We start from the raw sequence: 24,578 nt of genomic DNA on the forward strand, positions 1-24,578 counted from the left end.
CTGCCCGTGATTATACAGGAACCACTTTGTCACTTGTCAAGGAATGTATTAATTTGTGACACAACACATCGGACAACAATCACTTCACAGTGGCTACACATGCAAGATTCAATGTTGCATCACTGAGTTCATCAGTGGCCGAATGCAAAACATGGATAGGCCTAAGTTGACCGATTTCTACCTGTCCTGAACTAGGGAGCCCTTGTTTATCTCTTTGTAATAGATTATAGTTTGGTACCATACAAGTTAAAGTAGTTTGGGAGTGCTGGAGAAAAGTAATTAAATTACCTTTTTATCAAATTTTCTTTTTGTAGGTTCCTTCATTGCTTAGACATGCACAAATCATGACTTGAGGTTGACATTATTGCTTTTGATTGCTATGTCTTATCATAATCTTAGCATTTTTTTAAACAGGTAACTGATACCAACCATGGTCAAATGCAAAAAGAAAGTACATACAGTATTAATTATTTGAAGTTTGGCTTCATTCCATCATTGTCGGACACACATTTACCTGTGTGCATTTTATGCAACAAAGTATTAATCTATGACACAATGAAAACATCCAAGCTGCAGGATCATATGAGAAGTTATGACCATGATAAAACATGCAAGGATTTGAAATACTTTCAAATACCTAAAGAAAAACTTCAAAGGAGACCATGGTGGACAGTATGTTCATTTCTACATCACAAAGAGACAATGATGGTTTGCAGACTTCTAACAATATCTCAATACTTATTGCAAAACATGGAAAGGCTTTTACTATCATGGACAGTTAATTTTGCCAGCCACCAATGAGGTTTTAAATATTTTCTGCACAAATCTGCTTATCATATACTCAAAAAGATACCTTTGATCAATATCACAGTACAAAGACCTATTTGTGTAATGAGTTATGGTACTGAAAGCATCTTGTGTAGTTATTTGTGAACAACTCATTTCTCCATATGGCTGGATAAGTCAACTTTATCCATTAACAAAGCATTATTATTGCCATGTGCTTATTTTATTATAGACCAAGAAATCCATGAAGAACTGCTCATTATGAGAACTGTGGTAACAGACACTATATGTGAATCAATATTTAATTTTTTGAAAAATTATTTCAAAGAAGTGATGGCTTTATCAAATGTAATATTGATGAAATGAGTTATGGCACTGAAAGCATCTTGTGTAGTTATTTGCGAACACCTCACTTCTCCATATGGCTGGATAAGTCAGCTTTATCGGTTAACAAAGAGTTATTATTGCCTGTGACAGCAAACGGAGTATTTACCATGTTTGTATGCTATCAAGGATTTATGTCTTTTAAAACAAAAGTGACCCAGGGCATTTGATATGAAAGAATCGATGCGCTTTGATCAAACAATGAATCACCACACTTGACTGGAGTAAGTTCACTGGGTGGCGGGTCGTGCACTGTTGTTTCAATTGTCCAGGCCAGTTTTAGCCTGTGCAAGGATACAGTTTGTGGATTACCATTGAGGAGAATAACAAAGGTGTTATTAGATAGCAAGAGTACCTTGTGAGGGTACAAATAAGGGGGCTATGAAGCCACACGAACTGTGTCATCACAGAGCATGATTACTCACAGGTGGTCAGGTCGCTGTGAATGAAGATGTGTGGAATTGTGTGGGCATGGGGAGGGGGCACATGAATATATGAGATGTGTGAGCAGACACATGAGTGCTACTGTCAGAGTGTGATGCCAGTCCTTCACAAGTCGATTACTTTGTGGATCGTAGGTGGTGATACGGAACCTGGCAACGAAGCAGTAGATTATGGAGCTTAGCGAAAAGGAGTGATTGATATTGCCAACCCTGACCTGTTGTGACGGGTGATAGGCAGCTGAAGCAGGCCAGCAAGGTATGAATGAAAGTATGGGCTACATAGTTGGCTCATATGTTGGTGAGGGGGACAGTCTTCCCCCCTCTACTAGTCCAATCAATCGTAGACACAATGTATTTGAAACTTTCTGAAGCAGGGAGCCAATCAGGTTGAGATGTACATGGTGAAAATGTCCTTTTGGGATGTTGAAGTGTCCAAGAGGAGGTAATACATGCCGACCAACTTTGCTATGTTGGCAGGGAATGTACATGTGCACCTAGGTGCGGCAGTCACACTCAGTAAGCTGGCGTGTGGTGGCTTTGATATGCAGGTGGGCTAGGTTGTGAATGGCATTGAAAACTGTGCATCGCATGTCAGAAGGAACTATGGGATGCAGCATGCTGGTGGAAGTGTCTCACAACACTGGAGTAGCTGATCCAAGTAGGAGTCGAGATTCCACTATAAGGGACATAGACAAATCTTGTAGTAAGTACAGTACATTGGGATCTTGTTGCTGTAAGTGAGCCAAGTTGTCCAGGTCAAGTAGTGCAGTAATAGATTTAACTCTCAACATGTAGTCCATAACAATACTGTCAGCACCTTTGATGCAACGGACATCCATAGTACTGAGAAATAAGGTCTGTGTGATGAAAATGACGAGGGGAAGGTCAGCCACAGGATTATGTAACGTGTCCATGGTGGAGTGGTTGTCCATAAAAACGGTAACGCAATGATCTTGAATGTCTTTTCGAAAGTATGTCACTGCCTCATAAGTGACATATAATTCTCTGTCAAAAGCAGATCATTTGTACTGGAAGGAGGACAACTTCTTGGGGAAGAAGTGAAGGGACTGTGAGATGTCACCTAAATGTGGCTGAAGCAAGGAGTTGGCAGAGGAGTTGCTAGCATCTGTGGTAATAGAGGTGCATGCATTGGCAATGAGGTGCACAAGTGTGACAGCATGGGAAAGCACAACCTTGAAATTTTCAAAAGCCTGTACCATAATGTCAGACCAATTAAATCTGCATGATCCAGAAGTGTTCTTGCTTGGTGAAGCATCCATGAGAGGGCTTGAAGTGAGGCAGCATGGAGTACATGGTGCCTGAAAAAGTTTACCATACGTAGAAACCTGTGAAGATTTCGACACCACTGTCTGCGAGTACTTGTAACACACATCAGAAGTGTTTCTCCTGTTTGTCATCGGAAAAGGAAAAGATAAGGATGTCATCCAGATATGCATAGCAGAATGGCAGCGGAAGAGGCAAAGAATCAATAAAGTGCTGCCAGGTTTGGGCGGCATTTTTCAGTCCATAAGGTATGAAACAATACTTGAATAGCCCAAATGGTGTGATGATGGCCATTTTGTGGATGTCATCAGTTGCATAGGTATTTGACGGTAAACTTTGTGGCAACCTATGATGCTAAACACATATGCAACATGCAGCTGTTGCGCAAAGTCTTGGACGTGTGGGTTGGGGTAACTGCCAATTACTATGCACGCATTCAGTTTGTGGTAGTTGCTGCACAAGCTGTAGGTACTGTCTTCTTTGGGGACAAGGCGGACAGGTGAAGACCAGTTACTTGAAGAGGGGTAGATTATATCTGCAGCTAACAGTTCCAGCGCAGAGGCCTTAGTGTGGTGCAGTTTGTTAGTTGTCAGGGTCCTTGGCTTGCAATTGGGCAGGAGACGATTCACTGGAGGGGCATCGATAGCACAACATTGAATTAAGAGCTCGGTGAGGGAGTTGGAGAGCTGAGCTGTCAGAAGTATACACTCAGATGATGGATCGACGTGCATGTCACAGTGACACATGGGGGCTGTAGCCAGCTGAACGAAGGAACTTGGTATGCGTGTGCTAAAGTACAAAGCATGATGCAAAAGCAAAGCAGACTGGATGTCCATTGAGAGACCAAAGTGCTTAAGGAAGTTTATCAAAGGTAACCATATCCAATGCACCACTCCCAACGCAGAAAGCAGAATCTGGCCTTGCAGAAGTGATGAGCTGGCGGTGTTGCACGATTTGACAAACACACTCAGCATGCCGAAGTCTACGTTCCAGTGCTTCTGGAGACAAAGATAACAGCTGGAATGCTCAGACTGAGCAGATGGTATGACAATACACTGCCTGAAGGCTGAATAAATGACACAAGTTGTGAGGGGCACATGCTCGCTTGCTACACACTCTGATGTGGGGACAATCTGCTTGGATCCTGTTTGATCAACATTTGTTTGCGTTTGGCATTTGTTGTGCTATAACCTGAAGTGTCCAAGATGGCTTCCATTGACTGGGGTAACAGGGGGCAGGGGTCTGTGGGTGGGGGTGGGGGGTGAGGGGGGGACATGACAGCAGCACGGAAAGCAGTGTTCGATATGACTGTGGTGACGCTCTGTACTCCTTTTGAATATTTGAATATAGGGGCTGGCACACGTCGTTCAATATGTAATATGACTGGATGCTTTGGTCGTGGGAAACATTATTCACAATAAATGGCAACAATCACTGAGGAATACCAATGCAACATGGAAATGCACTATCACTTTGGGGCCATCACTGTGGGTACTCCAGTACTACATTGTAGAAGATAGTACTAGAGATACACCTTTCACTGATATAAACTTTTATTAACAGTTGTCTTTACACAACATTTCCAGTGAAAAATAACTATGACATACAAAACATGGCTGAACAGAACAGACAATGACAAAAACAAGTCAAAGAGGTTTGTCCTCACAGTGTTGACTGCCGCCACAGCTGCTTCACACTGAAGTATGCTGGCTTTCAAACAGATTATGTTTGTAGAGTTTTCTCACTTTTTGAGAATGCTTTAGAGTTTTTGGATGCTAAAGATTCAATTTTAAAAGAAAATTTAATCAAGCAGATACCAGAAATAGCTTATTTAACCATTTTTAGTAAATTTAATGATGTTAATTTGCAATTATAAGGTGACAATCTACATCTGATAAAACCAAAGTCCATCATTTAAGCTTTTCTTGAGCAAAGCTTTAGATGGTGCAAATTCTTCCATTTTTCCAGTTAGTCACAGACAAACTGCACGGATGATGATGTTCAACCTATGCTCAACATTTAATGTCCTCACACAGACTTTGAAACTAGGTTTGAGGATGTTTTGACTACAGAAGTACCACAGTGGATTACCAATTCACACAGTGATGTAGAAGAAACGGATGTCATATTACAAGAAGAACTGCTCAGAATAAGCACTAATAAAGAACTTCAGATATTGTTTAGAAAGGGATATCAGCAATTTTGTCTTCACAGAGGCTTGCCTGCTACTTGTCCTGCATCAAGGACTATCGTGAGGAAGTTTTTGCTAGCTTTTCCATCTTCACTTGCAAGAGAAAGAGATTTCAGTGAAATTGCCTATCTTTTTTAAAAAGAAAGAAAGAAACAAGAAGAAGAAGAAGAAGAAGAAGAAGAAGAAGAAGAAGGAACAGATCGGAAGTAACTGACCAAGGACATTTAAGGTAAAACTTAAGTAAATCCAGGTCAAATATTGAAAAAATTGCTAATAAAGCATCAGGCTCATCCCTCCACTTAAAAGCATTTACGGATTAGTTTTACTAGGTTTGCAGTCTGTGTCTTTTGTGGTGTCACAAGGCTTAGGCCTGTCCCACCCCTCATTAAATCGACCATGACTTATACGAATAATTGTAAGAACAGTTACTATTATTATGTTCTTTAAGTTTGTTTTTGGGTTTTCAGAGATACTGTGGGAAGAAAGTTTATTTATTTTGCCGATAACGTGGAAGACGTTACCCAACGATCACCACGAAAGTTCGACGTAGCAGCAAGTGGGCAAGGAATAAAACGAATGCTGCAAACTACCGCGAGCCATGGAAGAGCCTGGGCCATGAGGGTGTTGAGCTTCCTAGGTCGTTGTTGGACAACGTCAAAGGAAGAGATATTCTGCTTTCTCTTCGGAAACAGATCGATCGAGTCTTGAAAGGTTCATGTAAAACGTATAGGCGGGTGACACATTAGGTGGGACCCGATGCCTGTGATACTTCCACAGTTATTAAAAAGTTCGTCACTTATATAGATAAAAAGTAGTAAAGATGTAGGAAAGGAAGAGTTGTGGCGTCAGAACGAAAATGATACATCGCTCAGCAACAAAGAAGGACGTAAACAGCGGCGTTATGTGGTGAAAACAAATCAAATGATAAAATAGTAAGTCTGTAATTAAGCATAAAGCCACGTAACACTGCACTTTCAAAGTAATGAATTTTATGAAACTTAACATTGTTTTCATTCTGTACTTCTACCCTTAAACCTATCAAAGTGAGATACATTGTATCAGCTGTCAAAAACTTCAATATATGAAAGGCAAGGGGTCTTCCTAAAAAAGAAAAAAATTGGGCTGCGGTTTACAAAATGAAAAAGTTTGGTGACCTCTGCTATCTAGTATAGATTTAGAGGCAGTAACTAATTTCAAAATACCAGCTGTCTTTCTAATTTGCTTGATTAAATGTACCTAGAATAAGCATGAATAACATTAAGCAGTATAATGATAGTTGTTGCTACTACTGTGTACAAATTAAGCTTCTATGATTTGCTTGTCTTCTATTGACACTAGAAGTACCAGACTTCACCATCCCTTAGTAGTACCATGTGGGTCATTTTTGAACCACAGTAGAAAACCACCATTTTATTCTATTTGGGTGGTGTTTTGAGTGTCTTCATGTTGACAATGCGTCTCTAAAATGAATAGTACACTGTCAAAAATAAATTTGCAGAAGAAAATCTTTCTTTATTTTAAATTTTACAGAAGAAATTGCACAATCTTTCATCAATAGTCATTAAAACAGGTAAGTAAAACAATGTTATAATGTTATTCTTTATAAAAAGATTGAAACAGAATCAAAACATATTGTTTATGTGAGTATTAAAAGTGTTTTTACTTTTATAGGAAAGTAGGGTAAGTACCAAATATTCATGAAAGATTCTAAAATGCAGCAGGTGACTAAAATGCTCTGAGTGTTTTATTGCTTATTGCAATCAAGGTAATAAAACATAAGAACAATTAACTTCAGCCTATAATTATAAATATTTGGAAATTACTGATAATACGATGACTTGACAGAATTGCCTAAGCTGGGATTCTGATATTCAACAAGAGTTTTTGCTCAGCAGCTTTTGCACACATACTTGTTGCACTTGATGCATACACTTGATGTTTTATTTCCCTTTGTTGTTTGCAGGAAACCTGAATTTGACAAGACCTTCTACTTCCATATTGGCCAGTGCTGGTACTGAGTACCCGAAAGGGGAGATTGACTTCTCTCTGCAGTTTGTAAGAGGCAGCAAGCTCATCTGTGACTCTGAGGATAAAGTCCTGAATTTGACAACAACTTTTCCATATTGGCCAGTGCCAGTATCGAGTGCCTACAGGGGGACACTGGCTCCTGTCTGCAGTTTCTAGAGGGTAGCAAGCTCATCTGCTATTCTGAGGATAAAGTCCCGAAGTGAAATCTTCTTAGAGGTAAGTAACTTAAAAATTGTGTGAGTGTTGATCATGACAAGGTCAAGAATATTTTAAAAGACACGCACTGGCCATCGGTGGGTGCCAGCTCAGACACTGTAGTGTCTCTAGCCTTTTGGTCAACTATATCGATTCCATCTTAGTTTCATTATAAAACTTCACAGTTTCTGGAAGTTTCTTCTTAGTATTCTCAGTCATCTGACTTGCAGGATGCATGTTACTCAGGATACTGCTATCTTTTTCTTTTTCCCTTGGTATGCTGTGAGAAGACTTAGTGTATTGCATATGATGTGTCATCTCCACTTTGTGTAGGAAGTGTGATCTCCAAAGAGTGCCAACTAAACTTGTTCCTTTATGTTTCAGCTCATCTGCCAGTTTCTCAGAGGTGAAGAAGTTGTCAGTCGTGACATTCTGTAAGAGGCGACTAACATCTGCTGTTGTGTAAGGGAACTGTTGACAGTGCCCCAGACTGCAGTGTAGAAGGAGATGGGGGGATTCCCCACTGTACAATATGTTATTCTGTAGCTTCCCAATGTCACTCCATAGGTCTGCATGCCACCAGTCCATAAAAAATGCTAAGCCGCGCTGATATAAAGTATCATCCGACCTCCAAATACTTCATATTTCATGTTTGTTTTGGCCCAAAGTATCATAATAGGCCAAACAGGAAGAAATTTTCAAATTAGATACCAAGAACATAGCAGAAACAGTGACACAAACCCATCTACATTATTTAACCACGTAAAAACTGAAAATCACAACATAGACCAGATTGAAAATTCAATGCAAATTCTCCACATAGCAACAAAAGGCCCAATATTGAACTTTCTGGAAGAGATAGAAATCTATATACACACCCGCAAATATCCAGAAAAAATTTTAAATGAACAAACTGATTTAAAACATAAAAGCTATTTTGATAATTTTTATTGAACTTATTGACCATGGATAATTTCATAAAACAAACCCCAATATACAGCTGCAAAGATTTTACTATCACACAACTCCATAGATTTATAAAAACAAATCTGTAACCATGTAACATCGCTGACATAACTCGAAGTTGTCACACTTACAAAATGTTAACAAAATCTTATTGATAATGGCCAACAAAGAAAAATTCCACTGCTGAGACATTACTTAGTGAGTAATTTATAATTTCACCTGTGCTTTGCTTAAAAATGCACCAAGTAAGATATCTGATAGCAAGAGTGTCAACGACGTAATATGGAAGTAAGTCTTATGCCAATGGACAAAATAATTATTTATTATGAAAATTCAGATACATGATCTAAATACCATACTATATGTTTCAGGGTGCTTGAAAATGGCCTTTGAACCAAAGTAGGCCTATAGCCAATGAAAATAAAGTCACGATAATAACAACTGCTACACAAAGCAGCATTTTGGCTTAATGTACACATAATACTCTAACATCTCATGAATAATGTCGATGTCTAACAACTGGTGTTACTGGTATCAAATTGCGTTAAAATTCGTGTGGGTCAAAAATAACCCCATGGTAATACTGGTATAACAGGTAAATTTTTCATACTTCTCAGTGAGCTAGGGGAATGAAATTTTGGTGACTAACAGTCACAGAAGTGTTTGGTCCTGCGATGATTATGGAGGGGGCTATGGTCCTCGAAAAACCATTGTGGGTCAAAAATAACCCACATGGTACTGCTAGTGTTAATGTATACCATGACTTGTTCCACATCTCTGAAGGTACGCTATTTTGATAGGTTCCACAGAACACAATGAAAGAAAAAAGAAATGAATTAATTAATTAATTACTGTAGGAACATATAAGGCAGTACTGAGACTATAACTTATCTAAGGATATATTTTAAAGTTGACTGGATTACACTCTTTGAATTAAAACTGTGAAGATAGCATAATTAAAATACATCTACTGAAAGGCTATTTGTAACTGTACAGAAACTAGATGGTAGTTACAATGGACGAGGGGCACGATAGGGAAGCAGTGGTTGAGAATGGAATGAGTCGGGGTTGTAGCCTATCCCCAGTACTATTCGGTCTGAATGTTGCACAAGCAGTAAAGGAAATCAAGAAGAAGTTTTGAAAAAGAATTGGAAAATTCAGGGAGAAAAATAAAAACTTTGGTTGCCAGTGACACTGTCCTTCTGTCAGAGACAGAAAAATACTCGGAATATCAGTTGAATGAAATGGATAGTGCCTTGATTTGAGATTATAATGTGGACATCAAAACAGTAAAACTAGAGTAATCAGAAGTGTTTAAGCAAAATAATAGACAATGCAAAATGCAGACTGGTAACCATATAAAAGAGAAATATGTTTACATTTAATACAGATATATATGTTAGGAAGTCTATTCTGAGAGAATGTGCCTGGAGGGCAGCGTTATAAAGAAGTGGAACATGGACAATAAATGGTACAGAGCAAAAAAGAATAACGGCTTTTGAAATGTGGTCCACAGAAAAATGCTGAAGATTAGGTGGATAGATTGGATAATTAATGAAAATGTACTAAATCAGAAAAGGACATTATATTATAACTTGACTAAATGAACAGGCAGATTGATATGACACTTTCTAAGGTAGCAAGCACTAGTTAATTTGGTAATGGAGGGAAGTGTGGGGGGTAAAAACTGTAATGGGAGACCAAAGCTTGAACACAGTAAGTACATTCAAATGTCTAGATCTATATACAGTAAAAACTCGATTAACCGTCACTCTTTAAACTGTCAGTTTCTGTTAACCATCACTGCTGTAACAGCATAATAATACTGTAATAACAAAATGCTCTAAGGTGCAGTGACGTGTTTGCTTTGTTCATTTACTCTATTTTAGTGGGAAGTGAATGTACGTGCCCGCCGTAGAATGGTACATAAAATATGACCTTCAGTTGACGTGCTAAGACATCTCCCCCTTTTCTTGTCTTTGTCTCACTTGTGAGTCAACAATCACCACTGGATCGGTTTCCAGTTGTGGCGAGAAGACTGTAATTGTCGCAGTGTATCTAGCGGGCTGTGCCATGTTTGTGTTTCCCACTTGAATAAGCTTTATTGACTAATATTTTACAATACCATATTTAGTGCAGGTGTGTGATATACAGTGACTTGATAAAATGTCTGAAAAACGTAAACGTGTTGTTTTAGGACTTAATCAAGAACTTGAAATTATAAAACGCTTAAGAAAGGGCGAAACTGCGAAAAGTGTAGCACTGATTTATGGTATTGGAAGAACAACAGTTAACAATATAAAACATGATGCTGATAAAATAGAACAACATGTGCCAACAATGCAGAGCATGGATGGAGATGTGCGAGCAAGAAAGACAATAAACCTGCAAAATATGATGAATTGGACACTGCAATGTACCGATGGTTTATACACGCAAGAAGTCAGGGGATTCCACAAAACTAGGTTTACTTTGCGTCTTCGGGTCGATTCCACAGTGCCAGGTCTTGTAGGTGATGACATCTCGGTCGGCAAAGGATTCCAGTCCAGGTAGCGATGCATTCTCACAGCGGGCAATTGCAAGTGTAAACCACCCACTGCCAGCTGCTCCAGTTGCAACATTGAGTGAAAAATTAACTCGACATCCACGGAAGAAAATAGGTCCTTTTTAAAATAACAGATTGTGCAGTCCCATTTCCTCCAAGTTTATTTTCTAGGCTTATTATATGCTTATAAACTGGCATGCGATGGCGACGATGATGATAAACACATTGACGAGGCATAGTGCTTCAATGCTGTTGCAGATAGAGCTCACAGCAGAATGGTTCCGCTGGCATGCACTGCCCACTTATATATATGGAACGCATGACCTTGATTACGTAACGCGCTGGCCTATAATAATGGCCAAGGCTGTTGAAATGAACAACAAACTTGATGGTGACTCGTTTTTTAAAGCAAGTATCGGATGGCTCGACAAGTGTAAATTTCGTCATGGCATTCGCCAACTTGATATCAGTGGAGAAAAGCTCAGCGTGGATAGCTCTGTAATTTCTGAGTTCCGGGAACAATTTAAAGAAAAAATGGCTGAATTGAATCTTGTTAGGGAGCAAGTTTACAATTGTGATGAAACTGGGCTTCATTGGAAGGCTTTACCACAAAAGACAGCATCACTCTCTGAAAAAGCTGCTCCAGGTTTCAAAGTACAAAAAGATCGCATCACTGCTATGGTTTGCGCAAATGCGACCGGCAATCATAGATTATCCCTACTTGTGATTGGGAAATCAAGAAAACCTTGTGCATTCAAGAATTTGAATTTGAATGCTCTCCCTGCACAATACTATGCCCAGAAGAGTGCTTGGATGGATCAATCAATTTTTTCTGACTGGTTTCACAAACAATTTGTACCTCAAGTTAGAGCACATTTGGCTGAAAAACAGTTGCCACAGAAAGCGCTATTGCTGTTAGACAATGCCCCAACGCACCCTACTTGTGAAATGAAAAGTGATGATGGCAACATAATATGTCTCGTCCTTCCAGCAAACACAACTTCACTTATACAGCCCATGGATCAGGCAATCATCAAAAACATGAAACGTCGTTATAGAAAAATATGTATCGAAAGTTTGCTCTCATCTGATGAATCAACATCTGTAAAAAAGTTTTGGAGGTCTTACAGTATTAAAGATGCCATTTTCAATGTTGCCAGTGCATGGAGTGATTTGTCAGTGTCAAATCTCAAGAACAGCTGGAATAAACTTTGGCCTCAACCTAGAGATGAAGAATCGGAGGAACCTGAGTGTGTGACAGTTGACGAGATGGTCAATTTGTGCAATAATTTACAAATCAGCACAAATTTGACGTCAGAAGAAGTATCAGAGTGGTTAGAGTGTGACAAAGTGGATGGGGGTTTTTAAATTTTGAGTGATGATGAAATTGTTGCCAGCGTAAGTGCCACCAAAGAAGAAGAAGAAGAAGAAGGGGCTGATGAAGACGAGTGTTCAAACCATGAAGAAAAACGAACTATTAGCCATTCAGAGGCAGAAACAATGCTGTCCAAGTGTATAGAATGGTTTGAAAGTCAAGAAGAGGCTAATGCAATGCAAGCACAACTGCTCCGAAAAAAACGAAATATTGCCGCGGTGAAAGCTCAAACATCAAAAAGGCAGAAGAAATTGACTGACTATTTCCAAGCTAGATAAACTATTTCACCTGTAAGTTTATAGTACAAGCCAGTACTGTACATTACATATTTTGCAACTTTTGTAGCTACTGTACGGATGTTTTTATCATGTAATAAATAGTTTTATTTGCTATTACAATTGTGTTTAATTTGTTTTTGCTCCAAAATATTATTATATTACTGTGAGAGTGATATGTGTCTATACATAAAATAATTGACTGAGGTTATGTTTTGGAGGAATACAATGTTCCTGTTATCCGTCTTTTCGCTCAACCGTCACGACCACGGTCCCGAAGATGACGGTTAATCGAGTTTCCACTGTACATACCTTGCAAAGCACTGCAAAGTGCATGGCACATGGTACTTTCCATTGTACTAGCATTTTTTTTTTCTGTTTCACTCATGTATCAATATAAATCCAAAACATTGTCCAGATGTCTGAGGACGCAAATGTTAAAATATGGCCACTACAGTCTTATGAAGAAAGGAAAGCACCCTTTCCACACTGTTCCAAGAGGTAGAAATGGACCCTGCAGGAGACTCAGGTACTGTGACTTTTGAAGACCAAGGGTCGTACATAAAGATCTAAACTTTATGCAGTGAAACCCGATAGAAAGCCACAGTGCATTAAGTGAAGTTTGTGGTGAGTTTACAGTGGATGGTAGTACAGCTGGGTTAATCATTTTCGTGGTTGTCGAATGACCATAAATAATAATCAAAGCCCTGGAAGGCCAAGAATGTCAACAGATGAATGAAGCATGAAACTTGTGGCAAATGCTCTTGAAGAAGTGCGACTTGTGAGGAACTCTCTGAAGACAGGGGGATACACCCAACATAAGTATTCAGTATTCTGACAAATGATTTGAAGAAGTTAAAAATTTCTGTGAGGTGGCTCTGACACTGTTTGATTGCTGAAGAGAAGCAGAAAAGTCTGGACATTACAACCTTGCTCAAACAACGATTCAGCCGTGAATGTCAAGGATTCTTGTGTTGACTTGTCCCAACAATGATTAGAGACTTTGAACCATAGTTAAGAGCTTCATATTTTCCACATCCAAAAAAAGTTCAACATGATCAATCAAACCACAAGCAAATGATGACTTTTGCTTATGATCACCAAGGATTTGTCATGACAGAGTCCCATATGTGGAACAAGTGTCACAGAAGTGTATTGTCATAACTTCATGCAAAACTTGCACAGAAAAATGCACAAAACTCAACCCCAGTTGCTTGGGCGGGGCCACTCATTCTCCACGACAATGCTCACACAGATATTGACAACATCATAGCCAATAAACTGGGCGAATACAGATGGGAAGTGTTACCTCATTCTCCCTATAGCCCAGTCATGAGTCCACCAGACTTTGACTTGTTCCTGAAGTTGAAAAAACCCTTGCCTGGACATAGCTATCTTTCTCTGGGAGAGCTTTCTACCGCCGCTACCCGAGCCATTCAAGAGATGAACAGAAATGGTGTTGTGGATGAAATAATAGAGCTTCTGAGGGAGAAGAGAGAAATTACATTGAAGGACTGTTAAGAGATATTAAAAAAAAGTGTCAGTAAAAAATTAGTGTGTATTATTTATGAAATGTCTCTTGTATTTAGTAGTTAATGGCTGTTTGCAATTCAGACAAGACATTTAGTTGCTAAAGTATTTATGACAACATCTGTAACAAATATCTCTACCAATAACTGACTTGCTCTCTCTCTCTCTCTCTCTCTCTCTCTCTCTCTCTCTCTCTCTCTCTCACACACACACACACACATACACACACCTGAAAGTTCTCCTTCGTGACAAGATCTACGAAAAAATGCATCAGTACACTATCAATCAAAATCCAATGATAAAACAATGGAAAGTCCATGATGGAATACCAACAATACCTCTAGCATTCTTTTCATTGTGTCTGTCTGCAACTCACTGCCTATTCTATTTAATCAGTAGCAGTCTATGCTTCCCATGTTGTCAAAATCCAATGATAATCAATTCATGTTCAAAATTCATAGTGTTGCACATTGACAGCTAGCTAAAGTGAACATGTTAAGAAACTGTCAAAACAGATATCAACAACATGCTGTGAACTTTGAGTTCTTGCATTAGTATGCAGTGAACATGTCTAAGAACTGTATACTGCAGCTTTGTGTATTCAGCCATCAGATATGATTTAATTTTCTGGGGAAATAGTGTTTAGAATTTACAGTTTTCAAAATGCAAAAGAAAGAATTGAAAATCATAACCAAAAACAGTAAGCAGGCTCACTGCAGAGAATTATGTAAAATGTTAGGTATTCTGAATATTCTCAGCCTTAGTGCACATCAAGAAAAATATTGAAATTATAGCACAAACAGCAATATTCATAACCACAGAACAAGATCAAGCCATTATCATTATCTAGACAGGAAAAATAAGCACAAGATACAAAACAATGTGTTTTATCAACTGTATAATAAACTACTGTAGGAAATCAAAGGCATAAATAACACACACCCATTCAGAAAAGCTCTTAAAGTGTATTTACAAGAGCGCTTAATAAAAATGTATGAAACTGATGCAAAAACCTATGTAAATAACATGAGTATTAAGACACTTTATATCTACACATATTTAAAAAGTATTATATACATACTGATAAAATGTACATATTGTAAAATATCTATGAATGGCTAAATAAAGAAATATTACTCTTTCAGCTCTTCAGTGTATTGTTAACACAATTGTCCAATCCATGATAAGACAATAACAAAAATTTTACACTAAGTAACTCCATTTGATGCCTATTTATCACAGGCGGGAACCCCTGGACCATGGAAATGCAAGAGACATTATCCACAGTTATCCTCTTGAAGAATATCATGCTTCATTTTCCATATTCTGTATTAATTCCATTTGCTCCTGAAATAGAGAGACAACGGAGATTTTAGATTTTAGAAATGAGTTTCTATCAGCTTCTGCTCTATAAATAGTATACAAAAATGGTCCAAATGGCTCTGAGCACTATGGGACTTAACACCTGAGGTCATCAGTCCCCTAGAACTTAGAACTACTTCAACCTAACTAACCTAAGGAGATAACACACATCCATGCCCGAGACAGGATTCGAACCTGCGGCTGTAGCGGTCACGCGGTTCCAAACTGAAGCGCCTAGAGCCACTCAGCCACCCTGGCCGGCAATAGTACACACATTTTGAATATTTAATATCTCAAATCAGATTGTCACATTGTTCACTTCCCAAACAGCTAATACTTCTGAATTTCAACTGAAAATAATGGTGATGAATTGATAGTAACAACTGGGTACATGACTTTGTGTGAGTATGTTGTTGCATCATCTTCACAGGCACTTCACTGACCACTCCTTTTATTTTCTCATTTGTCTTTATGTGAACATCTATGCAGAACATGTTGGCCAGCTGTATTTTGTTGTGAGTACAGAGGGCTCCAGTAAATGGGGAGGTGTGTGTGTGTGTGTGTGTTTGTGTTTGTGTGTGTGTGTGTGTGTGTGTGTGTGTGTGTTTATACTACAAAAAGAGCAAACTGCAACCTAAAGGTTTGTGTCATTCTGTCAAGCACAGTGTAACACATTTAAGTGGCTAAAAACTGTAGAAGGAGACCAAAGCTTGACTACAATAAGCAGGTTCATGTGGATGTAGGTTGCAGTAGTTATGAAGAGATGAAGAGACTTGTACTAGCATGTGGTGCAGAGTCGAAAACGTCTTTGTACTGAGGACAACAACAATGGCATATACAACCAGTCACCATTTGCAGGTGTGGGATTGGATTTATTTGTAGGAAATGGAATATACGGCAGTAGTAAGCCACTGATGGAGACTACCCAACTGGATCACAAGAATGTTATGTATTAAACAGAACACTCATACGGAGGGTCTAGTCAGTCGCATTGTCCAGCTCACACTAAAGGTGTGTTGCACTGTCCCAAAGTGCTTCCACAATGCTTGAGCCGAAGCTGTTTGGATGCTCTAGGATGAATGTCCCCACAGAGCTCCCAGCTAGGAGTGTGAAGCACTGTGGGGTGTGGTGACTAGTCTTTGTCGACAGGTAAGGGAGTTCCAGGCAATGTCACTGTTTGCAGTGGCACAGGTGCATGTGTGTGCCATGTGTGACATTTGCAGAGGGCCTGATTAGCCAGTCTCTTGTGGAGAATGCGGGAGCATACTTGACCTATCATATCATAGCCGGCACTTGCACTATACATGACTGGACCATTTCTCGTAGAGGAAGAAGCATATGCTGTACACATGGTTGTCTGGTGTGGCCATGCTGTGACACTGGAATTGTGGCCAGATTGGGAAGCTCATGTGGAGATGCAGCAGCAGTGCATAGCTCTTGTGGGGGCTGAAATGTTGTGTTGGATTTGTCAGTGTTGTGGCTGTCAAGGTTGGCGTTGCCATCGTCCAGCGATGATGGGGGAAGTCCATCTTGCAGTATCCATGCTGGTGGAGATGGTTCAAGGAGACAGGTTATCTACACAACACTTCAGTGAGTGAAGCCCGAATGTCCTGTTTATATGCACTCTGTATGCCTAGTAGGACACATGAAAGTGCCTCAGTCTGAACGATGCTTTCAGTGTTCCATGCCACCTCTCCACCTGGCCATTGCTTTGTGGGAGGTAAGTAGTGGTGTGCATATGGCCGATCCCACAGAGGCAGCAAAGAGCATTGAAAAGGGCTGGCTCTAACTGTCAGCCATGATCAGTTTTAGTATAGTCTGGTATGCCAAAGTGCACAATCCAAAGTCTGACAAAAGTTCATGTCATGGCGTCCACCGTGATGCCTGAAAGAGGCCGCCTCCACCCAGTGAGTTGTTTGTTCTATCAATGGCAAAGAGAATCTAATGAAATCCTTGGGACTCAGGTAGTGGCCTGACAATGTCAATGTGGTCATGTTTGAAACATGCTGTTGGGATGGGAAAGTTGCGTAATATAGGTTGAACATGACACCCAGGTTCACTTTGTTGGAAGGATAAATGGCAGCATACCCAGTGGCGCCAGCCACATTTTACATTAGGCCACACAAAATGATCCATAATCAGTTGTGTTGTTGCCTTGGTGACAGGGTGGCTGATGATGTGAAGTTTATCAAATACTCCATGTTTCCTCCAAGAGGCATCACAGAGTAATATGGTGGTGTTGAAGGCAAAGTGTGATTTTAGGCTGGTGTGTAGCTGAGTGATGGCAGGACCATTTCTTTGTTCTTGTGTCATATGTTCATAGCTGTATTATCGGGAGACTGCAAAAATATGTGAGAAATAACTGGCGCTGATATTATTGGTTTTGTGCATGTGTTGGATGTTGGTCATGTATTTTCCGTTTGCTGCACATGTCACTGAGTAGTATCTAGGGACACTGTTATTTTTGGCCTACAGTGAAAGACAGTGAACATTCTGTCAGCCATAGCCAAGTGCCATCTGACTGGGTCCACCTCGTTCACAATCATGGTGAGCTGTAGGTCTGTTGGTAACTTCATCAACCACAGGGCCCACAGTATGGTGTCTGATACAAGAGCTAGATTGGCTGAGACACAGAGGTGGCACCAGAGACATGACAGTACACTAACACCCATTTTGATCTCATACAAGACCTCTTCAACCTGCTTTTCCAGCGTAAGGTATTGTCTCTGTCACAGCACTACTTTGGCTGCCTTGTATTTATTCTCCACTGGAGGCAACCAGACAATATCATACATTAGTTCCGAATGGACTGCCAGGCAGCTGATCAGATGCATATACTTTGACTTGTTGCCAGTTGTCTGAAATATGCACTCAATGATCATGAACCACAAGCTTGAATTCTTGGAATCGAGAAGTGGTAGTTTGAGCTGAGTGCCGCCCGAACATGTCAATTTACTGGTGGTTGCACTATGTCCGTGAAGTGTGTGAGGCAAGATGGGAGCCAATTGTTCATGTGTAGTTGGTTGTTGCACAGTGAATTTGCAAATGCTGATACATTACATGGTGTGGAAGACACATGCAACATGAACATGGTGTTGCAGAGATGATTAGAATTGAGAAGACACTCAAAGGGGTCTGTGGAATCCACTGGGTTTAAGTCAGTTAAAGGGTTCATCATATGAGGCCATTATTGATGTGGCATCGTGCCACTGTTGGCTAGTAGTAAAGAAAACGGATTACTTATACACTGGGTTTTCACAGTCGGATTCACACACTGTCTACCTGCACTACACTCCTGTGAGGGGTGTCCATTAGTGCAGGTATGGTGCCCAGTGATGTGGTGTACAACAGCCACACTGTCACTATGTAATAAACACGATTGAGTTCGGAGACGAATTTGCATGTATTCACTGTTGAAGCAGCGTCCCCAACATAGGAAGGGCTCTGACGGAGATAACACACCCAGATAATGAGAATACTATTTATGAAAAAGAGCACTGGTACAGAGAATCTAGTCAGTCACATCGTCCAGCTCACACTGAAGTTGTGTTGCACTGTCCTAAAGAGCTTCCACACCAATCATGTCAAAGATGTTTGATCACTTTAGGGTGAATGTCCCCACAATTAATTGTCTAATTTGCTATGCCTGACCTAGAATTGCCATTATCAGAAATCTGAGATAAACATTAATCTTTGAAGGAACCGTATGAAAATGGGTCAAATGATGTATTTTGTAAGACACATATGAGGACTCCGACACATGAACACTAAGTGTAGCATGGAAAGAGCAAATAACAAATACTGTACAGAAATATTCTAAAAGGCTCAAATATAAGCCTCATCAATTTAGACAAGACATTCATCAGTCTCCTTCATTTGTTGATGAAACTATTCATTGACATCTAGAGCAATTACAACAACATATGGACAAATCTAATAAAGTAAGTTTCAAAACAGGTGCCAAAGCTGATTTCAGTAAGACCAAAATAGTGTATAATGAATACTCCAATAAAATGTGGTACAACTTAACAAAAAAATCACAGAATACATTGATGAGTTTTTGTTTTTAGAACAGTTAAAATTGAAAATGGAATAATCAGAAAAAGAAATAATGGAAGAGTAAAAATGACCTGCCATGCTTGTGGCTGGTTAAAGTTTTTAAAATTATTAGGGTGTGATGAAAAGTAATGCCTCTTAGTTTTTTGTGTGAAAACTCTCAAAGCTTTTTAAATCAAACAAACTTTATTAACATTCCACATCTTTATTCTTCATGTCTACATATTTATTTGTCAATATAGTCACCTTGGCATTGAACCCATTTCTCCCAATGAGAGATCAGTTTGTTCATACTGTTGCTGTACAACCTTTGACTTTGTTGACAGAGCCACAGCCTCACCTCTGCTTCATCATTATTGAAGTGAAAACCTTGAAGGTGTTCTTTAAGTACTGCAAATTGATGAAAATCATATGGGGCCAAGTTGAGACTGTATGTAGGAGGGTTGATGGCAGTAAATACAAGGTGTTAGATTCAGGGTTGCCACAAGTTTCCCCCAGTGAAATTCCCTGATATTTCCCTGATTTCCAGACAAGTTTTCGCATTTTTCCCTGACAAATTTTGAGATCTAATCGTAAGTTGAGATGTAAGCAGACAATCTGTCTTTGCAGCTACAGTCCAAGAAACAACAGTGCAAATGAGGAAAAATCTAAAAAACTTGCAAGCAGTGGAGTTTCCCAAGGTGAGCAAAAATCTTAAGTACTATAATCAATATCTTCTGTAACGAACAGCTTTTAGATGGAGAAAGCAAGCCAAATGGTATATGTGTTTCATTAAGACCACTGATGTTACTTCATTTCAATAAAATACACATTTCCTTGGAGTTGCAAGACAGGTTTAAAATGCCTTCACTGAATTCAGAAATCACCTCAGAAAAAAGCAAGCCTCTTAAAAAAGTGTGTAAGGCAGGGAAGAATTGTGCAAACCAACACTGTAGGTGACCACCAATAAAATGTTGGTTCTACTATGTTCGTTATTGTTGGTTATTGTGTATTAGTGTCTATTATTTTTCAGCTATTTTGTGATGTTTCTTTCAAGAAATATATGATTACATAGGGCACAAATCGCCAACCACTGATGCAATTTTCTTCTTCTTATTGTCCATACTTTCTAACATATAAACTACTTTTTAAGTGCCAGAAGATATTAGGATAAATAAAATGTCTATAAAAAGCCACACTGTACAATTTACTTGCGGTGAGACAGTCGCAATTCCTGAAATCCATCACCCATGGCCTCTGGCCTGCTGAGGAACACCCCAGTCCTGGGTCCAGGGATTAACCATGAAACTCTGCTGCATTACGCCACACACAAACAGACCCAGCCTGTGGGCAGATCGGTGAGACTAAATCTGATGGGTAGCACCTGCACATTAGTGGGAACTGAATGGCTTCAGACTTGCAGATACATGCAGAAATGGCCTGCAGTTTTGGCCTGTCACGGGAATCCACTCATGTGGCCAGCTATTCACAATCCACAAACAACATGTTGATGAAATGAGACCACGGTGATCAATCCATGTGACAGATAACTTGTTCAAATACTCTGAGAATCAATAACAATAAAGGCAGGTAGCAACTCACTGTAAAGATGATTGCTGAGCCACAGACAGGCACACAGAAAAGACAATCACACTCTCACTACCACATTTTCAACCTAACCTTTTGTCAGAAAATGAGTCTCTGAGAATCAGATCCAAACAAACCACTCCTCATGCCTCCCTGCTTCTCATTGGCAGCTGCTAGGCTAGCAGCAAGAACTGGTGGCAGAGCTGATTGCAAGCTGAGGGGTGAGGTAGGAAGGAGAGAAGCAGTAGTAATGAGGGAGTAGGCAAGCAGCACACACTCTCAGCTGCACAAAGCCAGCAACAATACATGACACCTCAGTAAACAAACCATTTCATCTACTGATAGAAAAACGAGATTTTTCCAGTGTTATCTTTTTTTTTTCAAATTTCTCTGATATTTCCCTGATTTCCAGAACCTGTGGCAACACTAAGGATTGCTGCAGATGTTGCAGTGCTCGTGTGTGGTCTGAGATTGTTATGCTGAAGGAGAGGCTGTTCCATGTGTGGATGAGCTCTTTGAATTCATGCTTTCAGAAACTCAAATACAGTTTGCTGTTTCTCACTCAGCGACACATCTACATTACTCACTGCCGTGTTACACATTGCAATTTGGAGCCATCTAGTGGTAGAATGTTACAGCTTGCATCAATGAAGTGGGAAAGTCAACCGAGTACTATGCATGACATGTAATATCTCAAACAATATTGAGAAAAAAATTACAAATTTGGAAGCATTACTTTTCAGCACATCCCAGTAAACTTCCAAGGAGTCTGAAATAGAACGTTCACAAGCAATGTTTATTAGTCTTCCAGTTTTGGCTTACAGAAGTGTCACATGCGCTTTCAATTTGAATATCATTCCAAAACTGGAGATTTCTCAGCAAGGAATGCAGGGAGATGCATATTGTGAGTTACTAGGACACCCAGCAGGACAAACAAATGGAGCTGGTAAGAAGCTGGGGTGAAGAAGATACGAATATAATAAAAAAGAAATGAAGGTGGGTGGTGCTGTGTTATCCAAACAAGGCACAGCCAGGGCAAAAGCACCTCAAGTGCAAAAATGTGAGCTGGTGCCAGTGCCATAGAGACTAGCCACTTGCGTGAGTTCCACCAGCGCCACGGGTGACATTGTGGATGAAGATACTGACTTTACCTTGGCTAATTGCCAGCCGAGTACAGTCTGCCAATGACCTGACGAAAATGGACAGAAACCTAGTTGGAAGATAGAAGAGCAGCTCTAGCCCACTTGGTTATAAATCATAATCCAGGGTTTAGACAGGGAATGTCTTTTAGTGAACTCTTAGAAGTGCTGTGGATGTAGGGAACATGCAGCAGCCCTCAGTAGTTAGGAGGTCTGGGTCAGTTGCAAAGTCTAACAGAAAGAAGAAGGTTCAGCTGCTAGGTAGTTCGCACGGTAGAGGTGTGGGCCAGCAGTTGCAGGAGGTGTTCGGGAGTGAGTACCAGATCACCAGCAGGGTTGGCTCAGATGACTCACAGCATAGGGGAGTTATGTAGGAATTTTAAGGAGGAGGAGCAGGTGGTGATAGTCAGTGGAGCAGGGAACAGTATTGATAGGGATGGGGAATAGGATTTAGGTGGTGACCTGGTAAAGATAGCTACTCAAACTGGTGACACTAACGTGCATTTCATGCAACTGTTTCAGCGTCATGATTGGCTTCATCTTAATGCAGCTGTTAGGCGCGTTAACATGGGGCTGAAGAAGGTGCTGATGGCAGAAGGCATGGGTCACATTTCAGTGGTGCCAGTTGGGTCTGTCAGTAGATCGAATTTCACTAGGCATGGCCGGTTTGGGTGGTGGTGGGATCACTCATGGAAAAATTCCTGTAGTAGTTGGTGTTAGAGCTGCACCTTTTTTAGATTGAAGTCAGCTGATAGGTATATCTGCTTAAAGGAAGTCCCTCTAACTAAGGGCTCACAGTCAGAGGACGTCATGTTTCCGAGTAGAGAAGGTATTAGCATATTTCATCAAACTATAAGAGGTATTAGAGATAAAGTTAGTGAACTGCTTATAGACATTGACTCTGAAATTATTGGTATGTCGGAACACCACTTATATAATTTGACAATTCAGAGACTTCCTTTATCACGATACAGATTAGCTGGTTGTTTTTCAAGGAGTTCCTTGCGGGTTGGGGGAGTGGCTATGTACATAAAAAACAGTTTCCATTTGAGTCTATAGACGTATCGCAGCACTGCACTGAACAGATATTTGAATGTTGTGGAGGGGCAGTTGAATTTAGTGAAACTAAACTTCTAATTGTTGTTGTTGTTTATAGGTTCCCTAATTCTGACTTCAGAGCATTTCTGCTCAAACTAGAGAGAGTTCTTGATTCACTTTGTAGGAAGTACCAGAATTAGTTATATGTGGTGACTTCAATATAAATTTTGTGTAAGACGGTGCATGAAAAAGGATGTTGGTAGATCTCCTAAATTCATATGATCTGATGCAGACTGTGCTTTTCCCAGCTACGGTGCAGGGGAAAAGTAGCGCAGTCATGGACAATATTTTTATTCGTTCTTCATTACTAGATGGGTATTCTGTTAGTAAAAGGATAATAGCCATTCAAGCCATGATGCACAAATTTTAACACTAAAAGGCTTTTGTACTCAAACAAATATTACATATAATTACAAACTATGTAGAAAAGTTAATCCAACAGCAATAGAGAGTTTTTTAAACCTTGTCAAGGAACAAGAGTGGCAGGATGTTTATAGTGCCAATAACATGGATGATAAATATAATGTTTCCTTAACACATTTCTCATGCTCTTTGACAGTTGCTTTCCATTAGAACATTCTAAATGGGGTACTGGACAGCCCAGGTGGCTGACTAGTGAGATAAGGATATCATGTACAACAAAGCGGGAATTATATCAAAATGTTAGAAGTAGTCACAATCAAGCTACAGTAGCCTATTACAAACAGTATTGCAAGGTGCTTAAAAATGTTATTAGGAAGGCAAAGAGAATGTGGTATGCAAATAGAATAGCTATTTCACAGGATAAAATTAAAACCACATGGTCAGTTGTGAAGGAAGTATCTGGTCAGCAGCACAAGGTCAACGACATAAAATCAGTTCTTAGTAAAAATATTTCTGTTACTGACAAATCAATTATATGTACAGTATTTAACAATCATTTTCAGAGCATTGCTGGTGAATTAAATAAAAATGTAGTTTTTACGGGGTATCATATAACTTTCTTGGCAAATGCCTTTCCAAGATTGATGTCTGAAATACTCCTCTGTGATACGGACAAGGGGGAGATTGAGTCAATAATTAAATCACTGAAGACTAAGGACTTTCTTGGTTATGATGAAGTACCTAGCAGAATATTAAAGTACTATGCTGTATATGTTAGCCCTGTATTTAGCCATATTTGTAATTTTTCCTTTAGGAATGGTCAGTTTCCTGAATGATTCAAGTACTCAGTAGTAAAGCCTCTTTATAAAAAGGGAGAAAGGGATAATGTAGACAATTTTAGACCTATTTCTATGCCATCAGTATTTGCTAAAGTAATTGAAAAGGTGTGTATGTAAGGATAATTGATTGTTTTATATTACATGATTTGCTAT

At 39.6% G+C, this 24,578-nt stretch overlaps 1 protein-coding gene across 1 annotated transcript in view; it reads right to left on the reverse strand.

The window, feature by feature from the left end:
* Positions 1-15,253: 15,253 nt before the first annotated feature.
* Positions 15,254-24,578, reverse strand: part of LOC126234377 (33 kDa inner dynein arm light chain, axonemal-like) — a 129,123-nt gene continuing 119,798 nt past the window's right edge. The window contains exon 6 of the mRNA XM_049943063.1: positions 15,254-15,349. Within this exon, the coding sequence (XP_049799020.1) occupies positions 15,308-15,349 (42 nt within the window). The 3' untranslated portion in view covers positions 15,254-15,307. The remainder of the gene's footprint in view (positions 15,350-24,578) is intronic.

The sequence above is a fragment of the Schistocerca nitens genome, chromosome 2 (assembly GCF_023898315.1).
Source record: "Schistocerca nitens isolate TAMUIC-IGC-003100 chromosome 2, iqSchNite1.1, whole genome shotgun sequence".
NCBI classification, from domain to species: Eukaryota; Metazoa; Arthropoda; class Insecta; order Orthoptera; family Acrididae; genus Schistocerca; species Schistocerca nitens.